Source organism: Engraulis encrasicolus, chromosome 18 (genome assembly GCF_034702125.1).
Source record: "Engraulis encrasicolus isolate BLACKSEA-1 chromosome 18, IST_EnEncr_1.0, whole genome shotgun sequence".
Classification (NCBI taxonomy): domain Eukaryota; kingdom Metazoa; phylum Chordata; class Actinopteri; order Clupeiformes; family Engraulidae; genus Engraulis; species Engraulis encrasicolus.
In genome coordinates this window covers 10,386,823-10,404,375 of record NC_085874.1, presented here as the reverse complement: position 1 = coordinate 10,404,375, position 17,553 = coordinate 10,386,823, and the positions used below count along the sequence as shown (strand labels likewise).

Sequence of the window (17,553 nt, the reverse complement as noted above, 5' to 3'; positions counted from 1 at the left end):
CAGGCAGTGAAATGACGAGACAAAGCTTTATATTTTGCAGTTTAGACTATAATAAGGTCATCATGCTTGGATTTGGAAAAGAAGCATCTAATTTCAAATTTCACATAGATCAAGCGGCTACATTACAAATTACCAGATATTATTAGTACTAGGTTATTTATCAACCTTTGGTAGGCTATCACGCCATTTCAGCGTCATGTGCATGTGGGAAAGAAACTAAACATCGCCAAATAGCCTAATAAATAAATAAAACCGTTTGGGTGAATCATGCGCTATGAGTTCACCCTTTGGATGCATTGTGCGCTTAATTTTCAATGCCAGCTTTTTACCGTCAAGGCACAAAGCAGTGAGCTTCAGTGGCAGAGTTTACCAAATTCATACGACTGCAAACCAATTACGAAGCAAAAGACGCGTTCTGTCCCGTGCTCTGTCTGAGCGCAAGGGAAAGCAACTGTGGGGTCCACGCGCCCGCCAGCAGAAAACGACTCTCCCTTGCAATATGCCCGAGAACATCAGTAACACAGCGTATGTGAAATGCAAATGGCCCATCTGTCTACTAGTTCGAGAACACTGACTACTCACTGAAACGTAGTGGCAGAATGTTTGCAAACTCACGTTTAGAGGAAGAGCTGTAGCGCTGCTGGTCGCCTGTCAACTTATTACGGTTCCATGTCGTGGAGCGTTATGCAATGCCAACGCCCCTCTATCCGAGCTCAAACATCTGTGTGAAATACTGCCTGCCGACTTCTAAATCGTTCATTTCCATTCTGATGAACCAAAATAGCTGCACAACGCGACACTATCAGCCGAAGTGTAGGTCTATCACAAGACCGTGAACATGAAGTGACACTCACAGTGGTGTTGGTGTGCTGTGGAGAAGGAACGAAGTTGCCTACCACTGTCCAAACGCAAAACAATGCCGAAAATTGAATGCACCCCTCAGTTGTCTCACAAAGCAATCAGCTTAGCCTTGCCGGTTTGGTAACATATCGTATACGTTTTGACACGCATTCGCTCCAGGCCAAAATGCCTCTCTGCCTCCGCCTTGTGGACACAGGAAGGAACAATTGAAGGAATGCGTTTCAGACAGCGTTTCAGACAAGACAGCGTTTCAGACAAGGAATGCGTTTCAGACGGACGGACGGACGGACGGACAGCGGACGGACAGACCCTCTTATAGAGATGCTGGGACGCATCTAACCAGGCCAAAATGCCTCTCTGCCTCCGCCTTGTGGACACAGGAAGGAACAATTGAAGGAATGCATTTCAGACAGCGTTTCAGACAAGACAGCGTTTCAGACAAGGAATGTGTCACAGGGGTGACTTGGATCAGTGGGGGAGGGGACCAAAAAAATAACAACTTTGTTTCCAATGGACATTTTTAGGTGACGGACCATGGGAAGTCAACAGGATTGTTTTTAATGCATTGTGATTGACTATGGGTTACAGGTGTGGAGAAGGACTGAGGTTGGTTGTGATTGGAGTAGAGGGGTTGGGGAAACACTTTTTAACATGCAGGTATGCAGAGGTGGAGGAGAACGCCGGGGGACGAGAACGCAACGAGAGGTGGCGAGCGAGCACCGGAGGGGGAGAGCGCTGTGGCCCGCAAATGCAGCTGCCGGACGGAGGGGATGCCATGCCGGTAACCGGCCGGAGCCTGGATGGACGCGGAACCGTATCGACAGAGGGATCCTATGGACCTGGACTTGGCAACCTGCAGGGATACCGAGGAAGCGCGACCTCGGCGCAGGAGTGGATGCCACGACGCGAATGAAAGTTAAGTGACTTCCGTAACCTAGACTCATGTGTTTAATACTGTGGCACTTCAAGAGGAAGCTCAACCCTCCGTCCTGGACGGGCAAGCTGTGCCCGGCCTTAGCTCTCCTCCTCACCCTCACTTGCTCGCTCGCTCTCGCTTTCTCTCCTCCTCTACTGGGCCTTGCTAGTATACAGACTCTACTACCCCCGCCATAAGCGGACCTCACCAATGTTTGCCAGCGCGGACAGCCTTTGGATATGCCGTGTGTCAACAGTTGCTGTGTACCGTGTGCAACCGGGTTTTAGGGTGTGCTGCACTAGTGTGAAGAGACTTTTCACGTGTGGAATGGGATAACGCCTCCGCACTGACTACATAGGTGACCCTGCATTTGGTGGTATAAATTGTGAATGAGGCCCGCCGACTGTTAATTACTTTCCTCTGCTCCCCAGCCGGACTATGGCGAAGCAATGGCTCTACCTCCGCCACGGAGAGACTGTTGCTGATGAGTGCTTCGGACAGCGACCTGGTGAACCATGGGGGGAGGGATGGACGGGGAACTGATGGACAAAAAGACTGAGAGGATTCCTGTGAACTGCGTCTGCCCGGGAAGGGCGTTGGGTATGGGACTTGGGATTGGGACAAATTAATAAATATACAATCCTGTTTAAACCCAATTTTTGTGTCTTGGTCTGCTTGGTGGTGTACAGCTAACTCCTCAGGGTAATGGTGGTAAACGGGGGTGCCGCTTGTTAACGCGTGCGCCCCCTACCTGTGACAAATGCGTTTCAGACGGACGGACGGACGTACGGACAGACCCTCTTATAGAGATGCTGGGCCGCATCTAAAAACTTGATACCCCCACCACTATGTGTAACTGTGGAAACTGCTTAGTCTCATTAGACCAAAGAAGCATTGGACACCTGCCTAGATGATTGTTATTGACCTGGCCTCACCTGGAGTTTTTATTTCAAGATATTGGGCTTTGGGGCCATCATCACAGAAGAACCCTTTTACTAAAGGCGGTGCATATCAGAGTTATTGAGCTTTGCCTATGAACATCTGAAAGTCAAAATGAGTTTTGAAAGTCTCTGCTTTCATCTGATGAGATTCAATTGCACCTGCTTTGATGCATGAATTCCGCTTCTGTCAGGTGAAGAAAGGGATAGTCCTTAAAACTTTATAACATGATTTCAACAATTAAACATGGTGGTGGAAGCATCATTCTGTGGCAGGCTCAGCCACAGGAAACTTTGTTTGGGTGTACGGCACCATAAAAACAGAAGATTATGATAGAATGTGGAAGGTGACCATGCAAAAGCATGCTCATAGAGGAAGCTAAGATCTTCACTGGATCTTTCAATAAGATAATAACCCAAAACTTTCATCCAAAATTGTTCAAATGTTCTTCAAGGTTACTAAAACCATGATCATGGTGTGGTTCAGATCTCAATCCTTTAGCTAGTCTTTGAGGAGCGCCGAAAATGAATGTCCATCCCCAACATCCATGCAATTTGGACCAGGTTAACTATTTGCAATGAAAAAATGGGCCAAAATCCCTGGCATGTGCCAACATAGTTAACAACTAATCAAAGTGCCTGATGTCAGTTTTGGTTCATAAACGGCACTCTATTGACTATTAATGATAAGGGGGCTAATAATTTTGTCCTTGCCATTTTTACCTTTTTTAGTTTAAACTCATTGTGAAAATGGAAAAATCCAAATTCAACTCATTGGACATTATCTCCATCAGTGTATTTGTTCCCGAATAACAGAAACGGTTCATAATGGTCCTTCTCACTGAGAAATCAAGAGAGATGTCTAATTTCAGGAGGGGGGCTAATAATATCGTCCTCAACTGTATAGGCCTTCTGTATATGGATATTTGCATGCATGTATGATCAGTGTATCTCTCTCTCTCTCTCTCATATATATATATATATATATATATATATATATATGAGAGAGATATATATACATACACTCACCAGCCACATTAGGAAAACCTGTTACAACTGCTCATTGAGGCAAATTTCTGATCAGCCAATCACATGGTGGCAACTCAATGCATTTGTGCATGTAGACATGGTTGAGATGATCTGAAGCAGTTCAAACCGAGCATTATAATGGGGAAGAAAAGTTATTTAAATGACTTTGAACATAGTATGGCTGTCAAGTCAAAAGGGCTTGATTTGAGTATTTCAGAAAATACTGATCTACTGGGATATTCACACACGACCATCTCTAGGGTTTACAAAGAATGGTAAGAAAAAGAAAAAAAATGCAGTAAGCAGCGATGCTGTGGGCAAAAATGCCTTGTTGATGGCAGAGGTCAGAGAAGAATGGCCAGATTGGTTTGAGCTGATACAAAGGCAAATAACCACTCATTACAACTGGGGTATGCATTAAGGGATCCCTAATTACACAGCACATCAAATCTTGAGGCAAATGGGCTACAGCAGCAGAAAACCACATTTGGTGCCAATCCTGTCAGCCAAGAACAGGAAAATGAGGCAACAATTTACACAGACTCACCACAAATGACACAAGAAGATCGGAAAAATGTTGCCTGGTCTGATGAGTCTTGATATCTACTGCAACACTCAGGTGGAATGGTCAGAATTTGGCGTCAACAACATGAAAACATGGGTCAACTCAGCCTTGCATCAACATTTCAGGCTGGGCATATAATGGCATAAAGATATTTTCTTAGAACAATTTGGGCCTATTAGTACCAATTTATCTTTGTTGCAATGCCACAGCCTACCCGAGCATTGTTGAAGGTGCAGATCAGGCAGTTCTGAAGGCAAAAGGGGGTCCAACCCAGCACTAAAAAGGTGTTCCTAATGAAGTGGTCGGTGAGTGTATATTGTGGTGCTGTGGCTATGATGTTTCTGCCCTCACTCCCTCTGTCCTTGATATAGATAGCCCACTGCATATTTACATGCATGATATTTACATTCAGTGCACTTTTCTGCATATCTCGTAATCGTTCTCTTCATGACTGATATTTCCTTTACTGCTATGTGTATTTGTATGATACACATCTCCAGTATACTCTATCTGCATATGGTGTCTTTTGTGCTGTGGTGGGATCACGGGGCCCATAGCCTAACTGTATGCATGCATGTTGTGTATTTGCATGAACAGTAAACCCATCTGTATATCTACGTACAGTAGATATCCTTCTTGTGCGGTAATGGTGATATATCCTGCCCCTGCTCCGCCACTGCCCTTCCCTTCCTAATGACTGAGCGGCCTCATAAACCCAGAGGCTCCCTGAGCCACTCGGCTGGATTACAGCCCGCTTTGCTTGCATGTCAATGTGGCGGAAGAAAGACAGTTAATAAAAGACGGACACTAAATCAGAGGCCGTACAAATTAGGGGGTCCTGACCGAGGCCTTATTTTTTTAGAGTGGTTGACATTGGTCTTTGTCAGGGGACAGATCTGCAGACAACTAAAGGCATTTCACATATTTCTCACGGTTGGTTCTCTCATTTGTATTCCACAAGTGCTCAAACTATTCCTCAAACTCACTTCATCCACATGTATTTTTTCAGAACTAGTGTTACCATTGAATTATGGTCTGGTATAAGTAGAACTACAGTCTTCTTGCGCTTGTAAGCTAGGTCTTGATGTTATAAAATTAGGTTATGCTACGATTTTTTAGGACTATAGGTGTGCGCACACACTTTCTAACGTGAATCCCGGACCCCCTTTTGCCTTCAGAACTGCCTTAATTGCCTGCAACAATACTCGGGTAGGCTGTGGCTTAACAACAAAGATTACATTACATTACATAGCATTTAGCAACATTTAGCCTTGACTTCAGAGGAGGAGAAAATTTAAGCAAGAACAGGGTAAGGCGCAGTGCCCAGATGAAATATACATAGTACATAGTACATACATGATGACTATACATAGAACAAAGTGAACTTTTTTCAGCTATTTAAATTGCGTTTCACTGTACTATTAATGCACTGGAGCACTACTAAAACAGTACTTCAGCACACTTGCAGCACCGAGTATGCTAAATTGGCACCGCTTTTGGACAGCTTGAAGTGCATGATAAGCCTACTTTTGACAAGTGAAAGATGACAGGGTGTCAGTGGAGTGTCCTCATTGTAAAAAAAAAATGGGGACACACTCACACACACAAGTGTAATAAAAATAAATAAGAAAAATGAACATCTGCCGTAGGCAAATTTGTGTGATGGTGTTTCTTTTCCTTTTATTGTGGTACAGAAAAGGCAGATCAGATGATTTGTCTATTAATATACCTTTACATTACATTGCATTTGGCAGACGCTTTATAACCAAAGCGGCTTTCAAAGAAGACATAATCATAGCCAACATCACATCATAGCAAATACAAAGAGCACAGGAAATATACAGAACAACAAGTGCAGATGCAAGGAGGGGTTAATATCATAGCAAATAATACAGCTTGGGGGATGACGTGTAGAAGTGTAAAATAAAAATAAATAAGAAAAATGACCATCTGCATGACGCCCACACATTCACGCTTTGTAATCACTCACTCACGCACACTCACACACACACACACACTTTGTAATCTCTCTCTCGCTCACACACACACACGCTTTGTAATCACACACACACACTTTGTAATCGCACGCACGTGCGTGCACGCACACACACACACTTTTTTTTCTAAACCCAGAACCACCACCCCCCCTTATGGGGGACCAATAATTTCTTACTTTTTCTTCCATTTCTTTTCATTACCTTAATTTTTCCATCTTTTAACAAAAGCAAAATGTAACGTACAATAATAGACAATAAAAGGATACAGGAAAAAAAGGATAAAGACAGGGAAAAAAATACAAAAAACAATTTCAGTGTTCAAAAAAAAAAATCACACACGGCTGGAGACTTTGTAATCACACACACACGCTTTGTAATCATACATACATACACACACATGCTTTGTAATCACGCACGGATTAAAAGGAAGAGAGATGACTACAGATTTTGCACATCAGGGCACGACATGTGGAGCCTGTAGGGCCTGAGCAGCTAAGAATAGGCGAGGGTAAAGAGTTGTGCGAGTTGATGGAGGTAGTGTCTCTGATGTCAAGATCTCTTGGGCGTGTACATATCGAAGGTGGCTTCACTAATTTCCTTTGGTGGAAGGGTAGGAATCCTTAGCAGCGTGGCATCAGCGGATCTGAGAGCTCGGGCAGGGGCATAAAAAGAGAGCATATCAGAGATGTAACAGGGAGGAAGACTATTTAATGCTTTGAACACCATCAGCAGTATCTTAAGTCAATTCTATAGGAAACCAAATACAGACACACACACACTCAAAAATCACTCCATTTTTTTGGTAGACCCCCTACTGTTTTTTTGTTTTTGCGGGCAAACAGACTGACAGACGCACAGACATGGGCCCGGCCGGACGTAGGCACGGACTGACGCACAGACGGACGGACGAATGGACAGACAGACACAGGCATGCACACACGGACGTGGGCACGCACACACGGACGGACAGCTGGCCGTCCGGAGGCACGGACAGATGGAAGCACAGATGGACGCACGTCCGGCCAGACGTAGACACGGACACACAGACGGACTGACGCACGGACGGACGGACGCACGCACGCACAGCCGGCCAGACGGAGGCACGGACGTGGGCACAGACGGATGCACGTCCGGCCAAACGTAGGCACGGACGCACAGACGGAAGCACGTCCGGCCAAACGTAGGCACGGACGCACAGACGGACGCACGGCCGGCCAGACGGTGGCACGGACGTGGGCACAGACAGACGCAGGGCCGGCCAGACGTAGGCACGGACGCACAGACCGACTGACGCACGGACGGACGCACAGCCGGCCAGACGGAGGCACGGACGTGGGCACAGACGGACGCACGGCTGGCCAGACGGAGGCACGGACGTGGGCACAGACGGACGCACAGCCGGACAGACGGAGGCACGGACGTGGGCACAGACGGACGCACGGCCGGCCAGACGTAGGCACGGATGCAGAGACGGACGCATGCACAGCCGGTTGGACGGAGACACGGACGCATGCAGGCACGAACGAACGCACGGACGAGGAGGGAAGAACAGAAACCATATTATAGTTACATGTGAGCAGCTGAGAAATACATGCAGTGCATTGTGCATTCTATAAAAGACCAAAACAATGCAACACTATTACATCCATCATATCTGAATTGAAATTAGTTTACAAACAATGCGAGACTATCAGCATGTTTTTTATGCATAATTTTTACATATTTTTCTTACCCAGTGGTTCATGAAGTTCCTCTTGAACGTAGCAGGATGAAGGATCTGACAGGGTTCATTCCACCTCCAGTGTACAACATCTAAAACAAAGTGTTCAGAGTGGGGTATCAGCTTTAATGTAAACACAAGTGAGGAAGCAGTCTGTTGGACTGGGATAACTATATTAAATATAATGATTCAGTTTTACTATATAAAATTCTTCATGGCCTGGTCCCTCCTCCTCTACAGATATTTATTACAAAAAGTATAAATAGGGCTACCAGAGCCAGTTCCAGGGGTGATTGCTCTGTTCCGTTTAGAAAGAGCGCTTTTAGTCAGGCTGTTTTCTCTTACAGAGTCTCTCACACCTGGAACACAATTCCCAGTATAATTAGAGAACTGCCAACAGTAAACTCATTCAGTAAACAGTTAAAATTGTGGTTACTGGATTGTCAATGCTGTCAACATAATTTCACATAGCTAGGCTACTAGTACTGGCAGCTGTTCTTTAACTCATTTGTGTATTGTATCTTGTAATTGTATTTTGTATTATTTATTTTTAAAATGTGTGAAATATCTTTGACTGTATTTTTAGTTTTGTTTTAACCTTGTTATTTTAAGGAACATCAAATCTGTGAAGGGACAAAAGATGCTAAATACACAAGATTATAGCCATGAGGCTAATTTCCATTTTTGTTTAAATGCTGGTAATATATGCCGTCCCTTTTTAAATAAATAAACTTGTAAACTTGAAGCGAGGATACTGTTGCGGTCTGGATATTTAGGTGAGAGCAGATTCGCACACTGAAAGACAGTAAGGTCAAGCACAAGGAGTTTTTTTCTGAGAGCAGAGTAGTAGGCGTTTCAGGGTTCTGCCTCCATTAGCGCGTTCAGGCCGACTGAGAACCGCGCTGGAGCCCGTTCCCGGACCTAATCGCAAACCGGCCGTCGTGTTCCCGCCACAGACATAGAGTTCTTCAGCGTTGACGTCAACTTGTATGTGGCGTTTGGACTTCCGGTTCTATGGCGATTTTTTTACATTGCAACACGCCATAGAGATTCAGGTTTGGCAAAAATATAAGTTGCACGCCAACAACGAACATTAGCGTGTCCCCGCATCCCTTTCTCATTAGTGGAACGGATCGTATCATCATGTTGGTGTATTCACATGTTAAATCATGACGATTATAATTCAATATTGCTAACCCCTTTCTGATCATTAAAACTTCCGAACTACATGCTTTACTTTGGTTGCCATGGGTACAACCCTCCGCACGTACATGACGTTAGATACAGGCGCCGCTTCTGTAGTCGCCAAAAGTTTCCGGGTTTAGCATATGGACGCAACATCGTATTTATGTCGAAGTTTGACACAAAATGATCAACCATGTCATACCTACAGCCTATTTTTAACACCCTCGACAGTTTGCGTGGGTTCGCTAAGCGCGTGCTTGCACTCGGAGCTTATTTGAAACTGGCCCCTATTCATTCCCAATGGAGGCCGGAAGCCGATACGAACCAGGAAGTCCTTAAATGCTAACATGAAAGACTACAATCTACTACATGCTTCCGCGTTACTGAAGAACTCTATTAGCGTTCGCGAACCGGAAAGTTGGTTCGCAATGCGAACCGAAAAATACTAGGTTTTTCTCCGTGAACCGTGACGACAGAGTGGCCGTCAGCAGGTTCATCCAGGTAACACAGTCACGTGCGGAAATTGTTCAGAGCCCGGTATGAACATGGGAGGTTCACAGATAAGCACTTTAGTGCCGAACGTAACTGGTGCAGGTACCAGCACAACCTCCGTTCTGGTCGGCCTGAAAGCCCTACATCAGTGTGCCAGTGAGCACAGGCAGCACTGATGAATACAGAACCCTGAAACAACTGCTCTACTCTACTCTCGGAAAAAAGAACTCCTTGTGCTTACCTTTTTTACATTTCAAGGGTGAGAGCAGGTTGGTACACTGCTACCGAAATACAGCTAAATGACAGTAAAGGAAATTCTTGTCTGAAGGTACATGTACTGTATGCTTATGTACAGGGGTGGAGCACAAAATTCCGCATGTTCAACCAGCACTAATAGACCCCCTTTATATATTATTAACAGGTTTGTGTAAAACAAAAATCTGACTCCCTGTGGGCCCCCGTTATACAGTGAGACTAATAAGAATTTGATCCCTTTCTGGTGTTGTTGGTTTGACATGATCAGATAACTTTAATCGTAGATGTTTTCTAACACAGAAGAGAGAGAGACAGAATATCAAAAAGAAAATCTGGAAAATAACTTCACACAATACATTTTAATTAATTTGTCGTCTTTGTATTTCATTGAGGTAATAAGTATTTGACCCCTCTAGCCAAAGTAGTTGTTGGCAAACCCCTTGTTCTCTAGGGCAGAAGTCAGATGTTTGTTTTAGTTGATGACAGGGTTTGTGCAGAGATTGTGTTGAAATTGCTGGTTTACTCAGGAAAGTCGACAGGGGGTCGGCCAAGTGCCCAGGGAGAGAAGGGAACCCAAATTGAGTCTTCATTACATTGTATGTATTTGTGGGGGGGGGGTTACTCTAGCTCACCCTCTGTCCACTGGGTCCTTGAGCACCTGGGAATCCACCGTTTCCCCTCTCCCCTGGCTCTCCTTCGAACAAACACACACACACACACACACACACACACACACACACACATACACAGACACACACACACACACAGACACACACACGACTAACTCAAGACAATAAGACTGACACAAACAAAATGGCTGCATCCAGTTGTCACTGGCCCCATTTGTGATGCTACACAAATCCCATGTGCACTGCGCAATCACAATGCATTCAATGTATTTCTTACCAGAATGCATTGTAATTTTACAGCACACGTGCGTTGCACAGATTTGCGCAGCATGCGGCATACACCATCACGAACGTGCCGATGGACAAACAAAAATGGCCATCCTTACCTGTTGTCCTGCGGGTCCCTCTTCTCCTTCGACCGCTTTGGCTCCCTGAGCGCCTTTAGGCCCTCGATCACCCTGGGGGCGAGATGGGGATTAATTGGACAAAATAAAAATCTCCAAAGTTAGTTAAAAAGAAGATCTTGTCACAGAGACTTCAAAATATTGCTAACAATTGCCTATTGGGCCTTGCCGCTACACATGGGCAATTTAAAAGGTCCTCAGTAGACATGCCATTCAAACAAAGACATTTTTTTGGAGTGCCTTGGTGAAGAAAAGTTTCTCAGCTCATTTTGTCATGCCCTGCTCTTCGGTTCAAAGGGAATATTGTCCAAACACACAGATATTGAGGATTTTAATGGGAAGGGAAACTCAGGAGATAACATGACCATTATTATGTATAAGTCAGGGCATTCAAGTTTTACAAATGGGCCTCGCTCTATGTTTATTCCAGGTCAACATCATGTGTGTGGGTGTGTATATACTGTACATGTGTGAGTAATGTGTGACAAGCAGGGATTGATGGATTACACTGTAGTGTGTGTGTGTGTGTGTGTGTGTGTGTGTGTGTGTGTGTGTGTGTGTGTGTGTGTGTGTGTGTGTGTGTGTGTGTGTGTGTGTGTGTGTGTGTGTGTGTGTGTGTACGAATGTGTGTACACTGACTGCAGGGCCTGGTGATTCGCCTGGCTCCTGTGGTCCAGTGTTGCCTACACTCCCGACGAAGCCCTGAAGTCCCTGTTACAGAGAAAGAAAGAAAGAAAAGAAAGAAAGCACACACACACACACAATACATGAACAGTGTGCAGCAGATGGCATCACACAAGGACTGACAATGGCATGAAAAACTAAATGCCATCGAGAGGTACTAGAATGGTATTGGAAAAAAATAGATGGCAAATTCACTAGAAGGTGAAAATCCACATGGTTTAGGTTTTTTTTTTCCATTAGTGACAAGTCAGATTTCCACAGGAAGATGTTGTACAGTATATTCAAATAAATGTATGCAATAAATCCACAGCACCAAGGCTTAATTTCATATAAGGTCTGATTAAGGGCCATCAAAATAATAAAAGATTGATGAAAGCCCTGGTGTTGCAGACTTTACTGCTTGTTTTGAGTGTATGCATTAGTCCAGCATTCAGGCTGGTTTTATGTGGATGTATGTTTTTCACATGTTTCAGGCCTTGATTACATGTACATATGCAGATATTTTTAAAAGCGAATATTTATTTTATCTCTTAACATACAAATACAGCATGTCGATCAAATGAAACACCCTACTGACAGGTGTAGCTTAGAAATCTCCACTTAAACTCTAAAAATTTATTTTAGGAAATTGAAGCTCTGTTCACGTGCAAAAAAGACGAATGTATTCCAAAAATATAAATATTACGTGTAAACTGGGTCTTGCAGCATGTTGTGTACCCACCCTCTCTCCTGTGCATCCAGGAGATAATGGCTGTCCCATCTCCCTTCTGAGGTCTGGTGTACATGCGTACGCTGCTGCAGCCAACCCTGTCTGTGGGTCTGTGAGGTCCTGGTTGTCCCAACTCCCCTCTGAGGCCAAGCGTGGCACTGCCCCCATTCCCCTCCCGACACTCAGGAATCCCTCAGCCGGTTTCCATGTCCATGAAACTACCCTAACCAGCCTTCCCAGACGACCGAAGCACCCTTCGTTCAACAGTTCTTGGACCGCTGCCACTGTTGGCAGTGGAGCCCGGAGCCGGCCCACGCGCCGCCCCAGACTGCAACCGGGTGCCTTGCCCCCCGCTGAGCCCGGACGAGCACTGCAGTGAATGCCCTCCTCCGCACAGCGAGACCACCTCCCACCTGCGCAGCAAGGCATTCCACTGACCTGGTTGTCCACCCACCCCAAGGTAGCCGAAGGAACCGTGGACCGGACCGCACCGCGGGAACCTCCACCAGGCATCAGGACAGGCCCTGCGCATGACAATGCCTCCGCCGCCCAGAACCACTAACTTAAGCCAAGCCTCTACTACTCTTCTCTACACTACTCTACTCTCCTCTACTCTACTCTACTGACTGACATTGGTGATCCAGGTTCTCTGAACATTGCAGACATCATCAGGCTAGTCCCGAAGACCTAACTGAAAGCACAACGGTGCACAGTTCCTTCAGTGGTCAACAAAGCCAGTAAAAGACCCTGCGTTACAAGCAAGAGACAGTGTCACTAGGATGCAGAGGAAAACATTCACTGCAGTACTCATACTCGAAGTCGACTGAAGGCACAACACCCAATTGCAGTCAGGGACAACGCACAGTCCAAGTCCAGAACTCCCCCACCCACAGTAGCAGCAGTCCAAGATCTATTGGACGAAAGGCACTTCAGCAGTCCAAGACGGCTGATCGGGACAGTTTCTAGACATGGAAAGCGGCTAAAAGGATCCTAAATGTCAAGAGAGGATATGAAGGGGGAGGCAGAACCTTCTGAACCTTTTTTCCAGGTTTTTTTTCCTTTTCTTTTTTTAAGTGGGAGGCAGAAGATTATTTTGACCTGTTTTTTTTCCTTGAGCTTGTTTTTCCCCCCTCTTTTGTTCAAGCTTTATCCTACAGGCCCCCAGGTGAAGTGTCTTCTCTCTGTTGGGTTGTGGTGTGAGTGGAGTCTTTGAGTCTTGGTCACTGGCAGCAGAAGACTGTTCGCTGGTCAGCGACGTGATGCACTCTTTAGACGGTGGTCCACTGCGACCCATTGGTGCAGCGGTGATGCATTGGCAGTCGGCGGTTTCCAATGGTGCATCGGTTTTCCACTCTGGGGGTTATTCACTGTAGATGTTGTTCCACTGTCAAGTGTATGTAAGCACTGGGTTTCCACACTGAAGGACTGTACACGGACACAGGATTCCTCTCGTCTTGTCTTTTTCCTTGACGTCAGTGGTGTTGATGTTTTGAAGTAGTGGTAGTAGTAACAGATGGAGGAATTGTAGAACAGTAGACCAGAATAGGTGTAAAACCTTTAAAAACATATAAACACAAAATAAAAGAATTAAATAAACCACACACACACACAATAGGCATACGTCACGACATCACCTACAATCCAGACACTTTCCGCGCTTTCGGGTAGCCTACACCAAGTAAAAACTCCCGAGCCACGTTGCATGGGGCTTAATGGCCAATAAGCCCCACGTCACTACAAGGCAAGTCCGACAGGTGGACAAAGATGCGCCCGCCTATGCATTGCCGTCTTGTGGACACAGGAGGGAATTCCAATTTTAAGACAGCATTTCAGACGGACCGACAGACCGCCTTATAGAGATAATAGGACACATCTGAAAACATGAGGTCAACCAGGTGAAATTACAGCAGCGCTCAGAATGAATGGTTATATGGACGTAGGCCTATCCTCTCGTTTCCGCACTGCTGGCACACAACCTTCTGACTACACAACTCGTACAGAGAACGTAAGCTCCAGGCTACCCTGCAGTACAAACAAAGCAATTTGAAACCATTTGAAACAAAAATCCACCTGTGCCGGGACTCACTAGTTTAGCACCGTGTCGGCCTGGATGAGCGGGATTTGGGTTGTGCATATAGCCTACTCGTGCACTAGAGCTGAGGTCAGTGGCAATATGCAAGAGGGTGGTTTTTATTAGTTTAATATATTTGGTCCACATAGGCCTACAAAAACATTACTTTAAATCTCAAACACCATGGTTCTTCTAATATGCCTCATTTTCAATAACTGGACTAGGCTACCAGTAGGCCTAAAGCAATGACACACTGCTAACTGTTAGAATAACAGTTAGGCCTAAATAAAATTGCATCGATAAAGTTAAGCTTACATGGAGTAGGCCTAGGCTATTATGGCATATAGGCTTAATAGGCTATGTTGACAACGAGGTTCTTTCTTATTAGGCCAAATTATTTTGTCCACCAATAAAAAAATACATGTAGGTTCATTCCCAAACATAATGCTTCCAATAGCCTATGGCTCGATTGCAATAACGGGACCTTCTGGACTTCTAGTCAAATTTTTGTCAATATCGAGTTGCTTCGGGTAGGCCGTTATGTAATAGGCTATGCTGATAGCCTAGGGTAGGCCTACATTGCATTTGACCAAATAATAGCCTATTGTCAAGTTGACGGTTTTGCTTGGATTTTTGTTCAGTTTTGTTTGATTTAGGTCCAACCTTTGTGAATTATGTGTTGATAAAATGAGCATACACATTTAATATCCAAATTAATTTATTTGACCATAAGCAATCTATTGCGCCTTAAACCCAATTGCCAAACCTACAAACCTTGGCTGCAACCAACGGCCTAGACCATTACAACTCTACACACAAATAGTAGCCTAATTAGTAGGCATCACGCCAACGTGTGCCCGGCCATTAAACTTACAACATTACAAAGAGTGGGAAACAAAGGAAGAAAACTGTCCAACACTACCATACAATAGCCTAGGCTACATGATTGTGAGACAAATGCGGTTTAAATGACACTTGGACTTTACGTCTCGCCAGAAATGAACAAAAAGTTCTACCACGAAGTAAAATAAAACCACAAGTGCTTACCAGCTCCCCCTGACAGGTTCCCAGCGTCAGGCGTTAGCACAGTATTTCCAAATTATTGAAGTAAAGCACAACAAGCTTGTGTCTTTCCAAAACCTTCTTTCTTCTTCTTCTTCATTCACGTTTATTGGCGGTTGGTGGCTTCCGACGTGGAGCATTACCGCCACCAACTGGTCCAGTTATGTAAACTCTCTGCTTAGTTATGGACAGAGCCATCTAATAACAGAGTTGCGCAAACCGGGGACCAGGAAGTCGGTTGGTGATGTGATTCGCGTAGATTAAAATGTTTCTTAACAGTAAACTTCTGTTCGTTGGAAACTAACACAGAACCATCACATACCAAACAAAGATTAAGTACAAACAAATTACATTACCTTTACCACATTTTCTGTGTTCTACCGCCACCTCCTGGAACTAAGTAACTTCTAATAGAACTAAAGTCAATGGGGATTTCCATGTTAACTCTCCGTGAGGCTCCATGAGAGCCGCCATTGCTGTGGAAAGATTGGTCCATAGAGGTCTATGGGAGTGGCGTAACTCTGTTATTAGATGGCTCTGGTTATGAAGCCTTGGCGTATTTAGGTCGGAGGTACGAAGCGTTGATGGGAAATGCGCCTTGACAGGGGTGATGAATAAACAAAACAAAACAAAAAAGAACAAAAATCAATCATAATTAGGGACAGCCATTGGAAGGGAATAGAAAAAGAAAATCATAAGTAAACAACTGAACATAAGGAAATAGCTTAAATCCTCTCAAATAACTGGGTAGGAGATTTCAAAAATCTAATAAGATAACATGCAGACTTAAGGTCATAATGCTGACCAAGGCTGCCATTGAGTCTCAGCATAGGCTACAACATACTTATTTGGTCTAAGATCCTCAGTCCACGTGAGTGCCATTAAAATAGCTAAAAGCTCCACTGTTTGCCAAGTTGTCTGGTGTTCTCTGTTTGAGTGACGCATCAAAGTCTGGTAGGCTACATATACTGCTGCTCCTGTCCTTCCAGTCAGTGTCTGGATCCTTGGAGCCATCAGTAGGCCTATATACCTGTATCCTGTCATAATATTTTTTTGCTTAAATAGTGTTGCACGATATTACTTAGTCCACCATTCTCTACTTTTTTTTAGACAGTTTGGCTATCTCCAAGTCCACCTCAGGCATTGGAAAAAAAAACAAGGGGGAGTAGCTGACAGTGTTGCTGTACGGCAATATGATAGCTCCATCACAAATCAGCTGACAGGCCCCCAGGCCTCACCCAAAGCTCAGATTAAAATAGGCCTACTTAACACAACTGGAATATATATATATATATATATATACATCTATATATATATATATATATATATATATATATATATATATATATATATATATAGACACATACATATCCATCTATATTCCTTCATATACATGTACATATAATAATCTACATAAGAGTCATATAAGAATAAAAATTTAACCACACATGTTTCCCGGGTCTGAGGTTTAGATGAGGACGCGCTCAAGAGAGAATCTCGCTGCCTTATCAATGCATGTGTAGTGTCAAACCGGGTCATAGCACTGCTTTAACTGTGTGATTTACTCACGAGGGACAACCAGGATTTCAAACCATTTTGAATTTCTTGCGATCCGTCACCCTACGATTGCGCGATCCTGATGCGAAATCGCTTGTCGTTACCCCATGTAGGGTGAACATTGGTAAAGTGGGACAACTGGTAAAGTGGAACAGTTAACATTTATCATCAATATCTTCATATTGCTTTACTGTAGCCAATTGAATCTTTTGGATACATTTTCTCTAGCATATAATGTTTAAAATATAATATTAAGTGTGGTTGTGATGTCTTCCTGGGGGGCGTGATAACATGTCATTCAAAGGCTGAACCAAAAAAACAATGATTTTGAAAATGACATAGCAATCTGAGGTCAATAATGTTAAGGGCCTAGCACTTTAAATATTAATGTTAGGCCTCAACAACTGTTTTCATATGAAAGGTGACTAAGTATCATCTAGTTAAAAATTAATTATTTTTTAAAATAAAATATTTGAATT

General features: G+C 44.3%; 1 protein-coding gene across 3 annotated transcripts; it reads right to left on the bottom strand.

The window, feature by feature from the left end:
- Positions 1-5,944: 5,944 nt before the first annotated feature.
- LOC134469011 (collagen alpha-2(I) chain-like) lies at positions 5,945-15,627 on the bottom strand. Of its 3 annotated transcripts, none has more exons than XM_063222996.1 (6): positions 15,503-15,627; positions 12,397-13,939; positions 11,631-11,702; positions 10,974-11,045; positions 10,591-10,652; positions 5,945-8,118 (listed from the first exon to the last, which is right to left on the bottom strand). In XM_063222996.1, the coding sequence occupies exons 2-6, from the start codon at positions 12,895-12,897 to the stop codon at positions 8,094-8,096; spliced, it is 732 nt and encodes a 243-aa protein (XP_063079066.1). In that variant the 5' UTR covers positions 12,898-13,939; positions 15,503-15,627; the 3' UTR covers positions 5,945-8,093. The 3 variants fall into 3 exon arrangements, with proteins under 3 accessions (XP_063079066.1, XP_063079065.1, XP_063079067.1); XM_063222995.1 differs by having other exon boundaries at positions 10,591-10,647; XM_063222997.1 differs by lacking the exon at positions 10,591-10,652.
- Between the last annotated feature and the right edge of the window lie 1,926 nt (positions 15,628-17,553).

Excerpts from the sequence above, each read along its gene's own strand:
- LOC134469011 (XM_063222995.1), bottom strand. The coding sequence starts at position 12,897 with ATGCCTGGTGGAGGTTCCCGCGGTGCGGTCCGGTCCACGGTTCCTTCG. Across the intron at positions 10,648-10,973 it reads AGGGACCCGCAGGACAACAG|CCAGGGGAGAGGGGAAACGG; the intron begins GTAAGGATGGCC and ends TTCGAAGGAGAG. Across the intron at positions 8,119-10,590 it reads AAGGACCCAGTGGACAGAGG|ATGTTGTACACTGGAGGTGG; the intron begins GTGAGCTAGAGT and ends ACTTTGTTTTAG.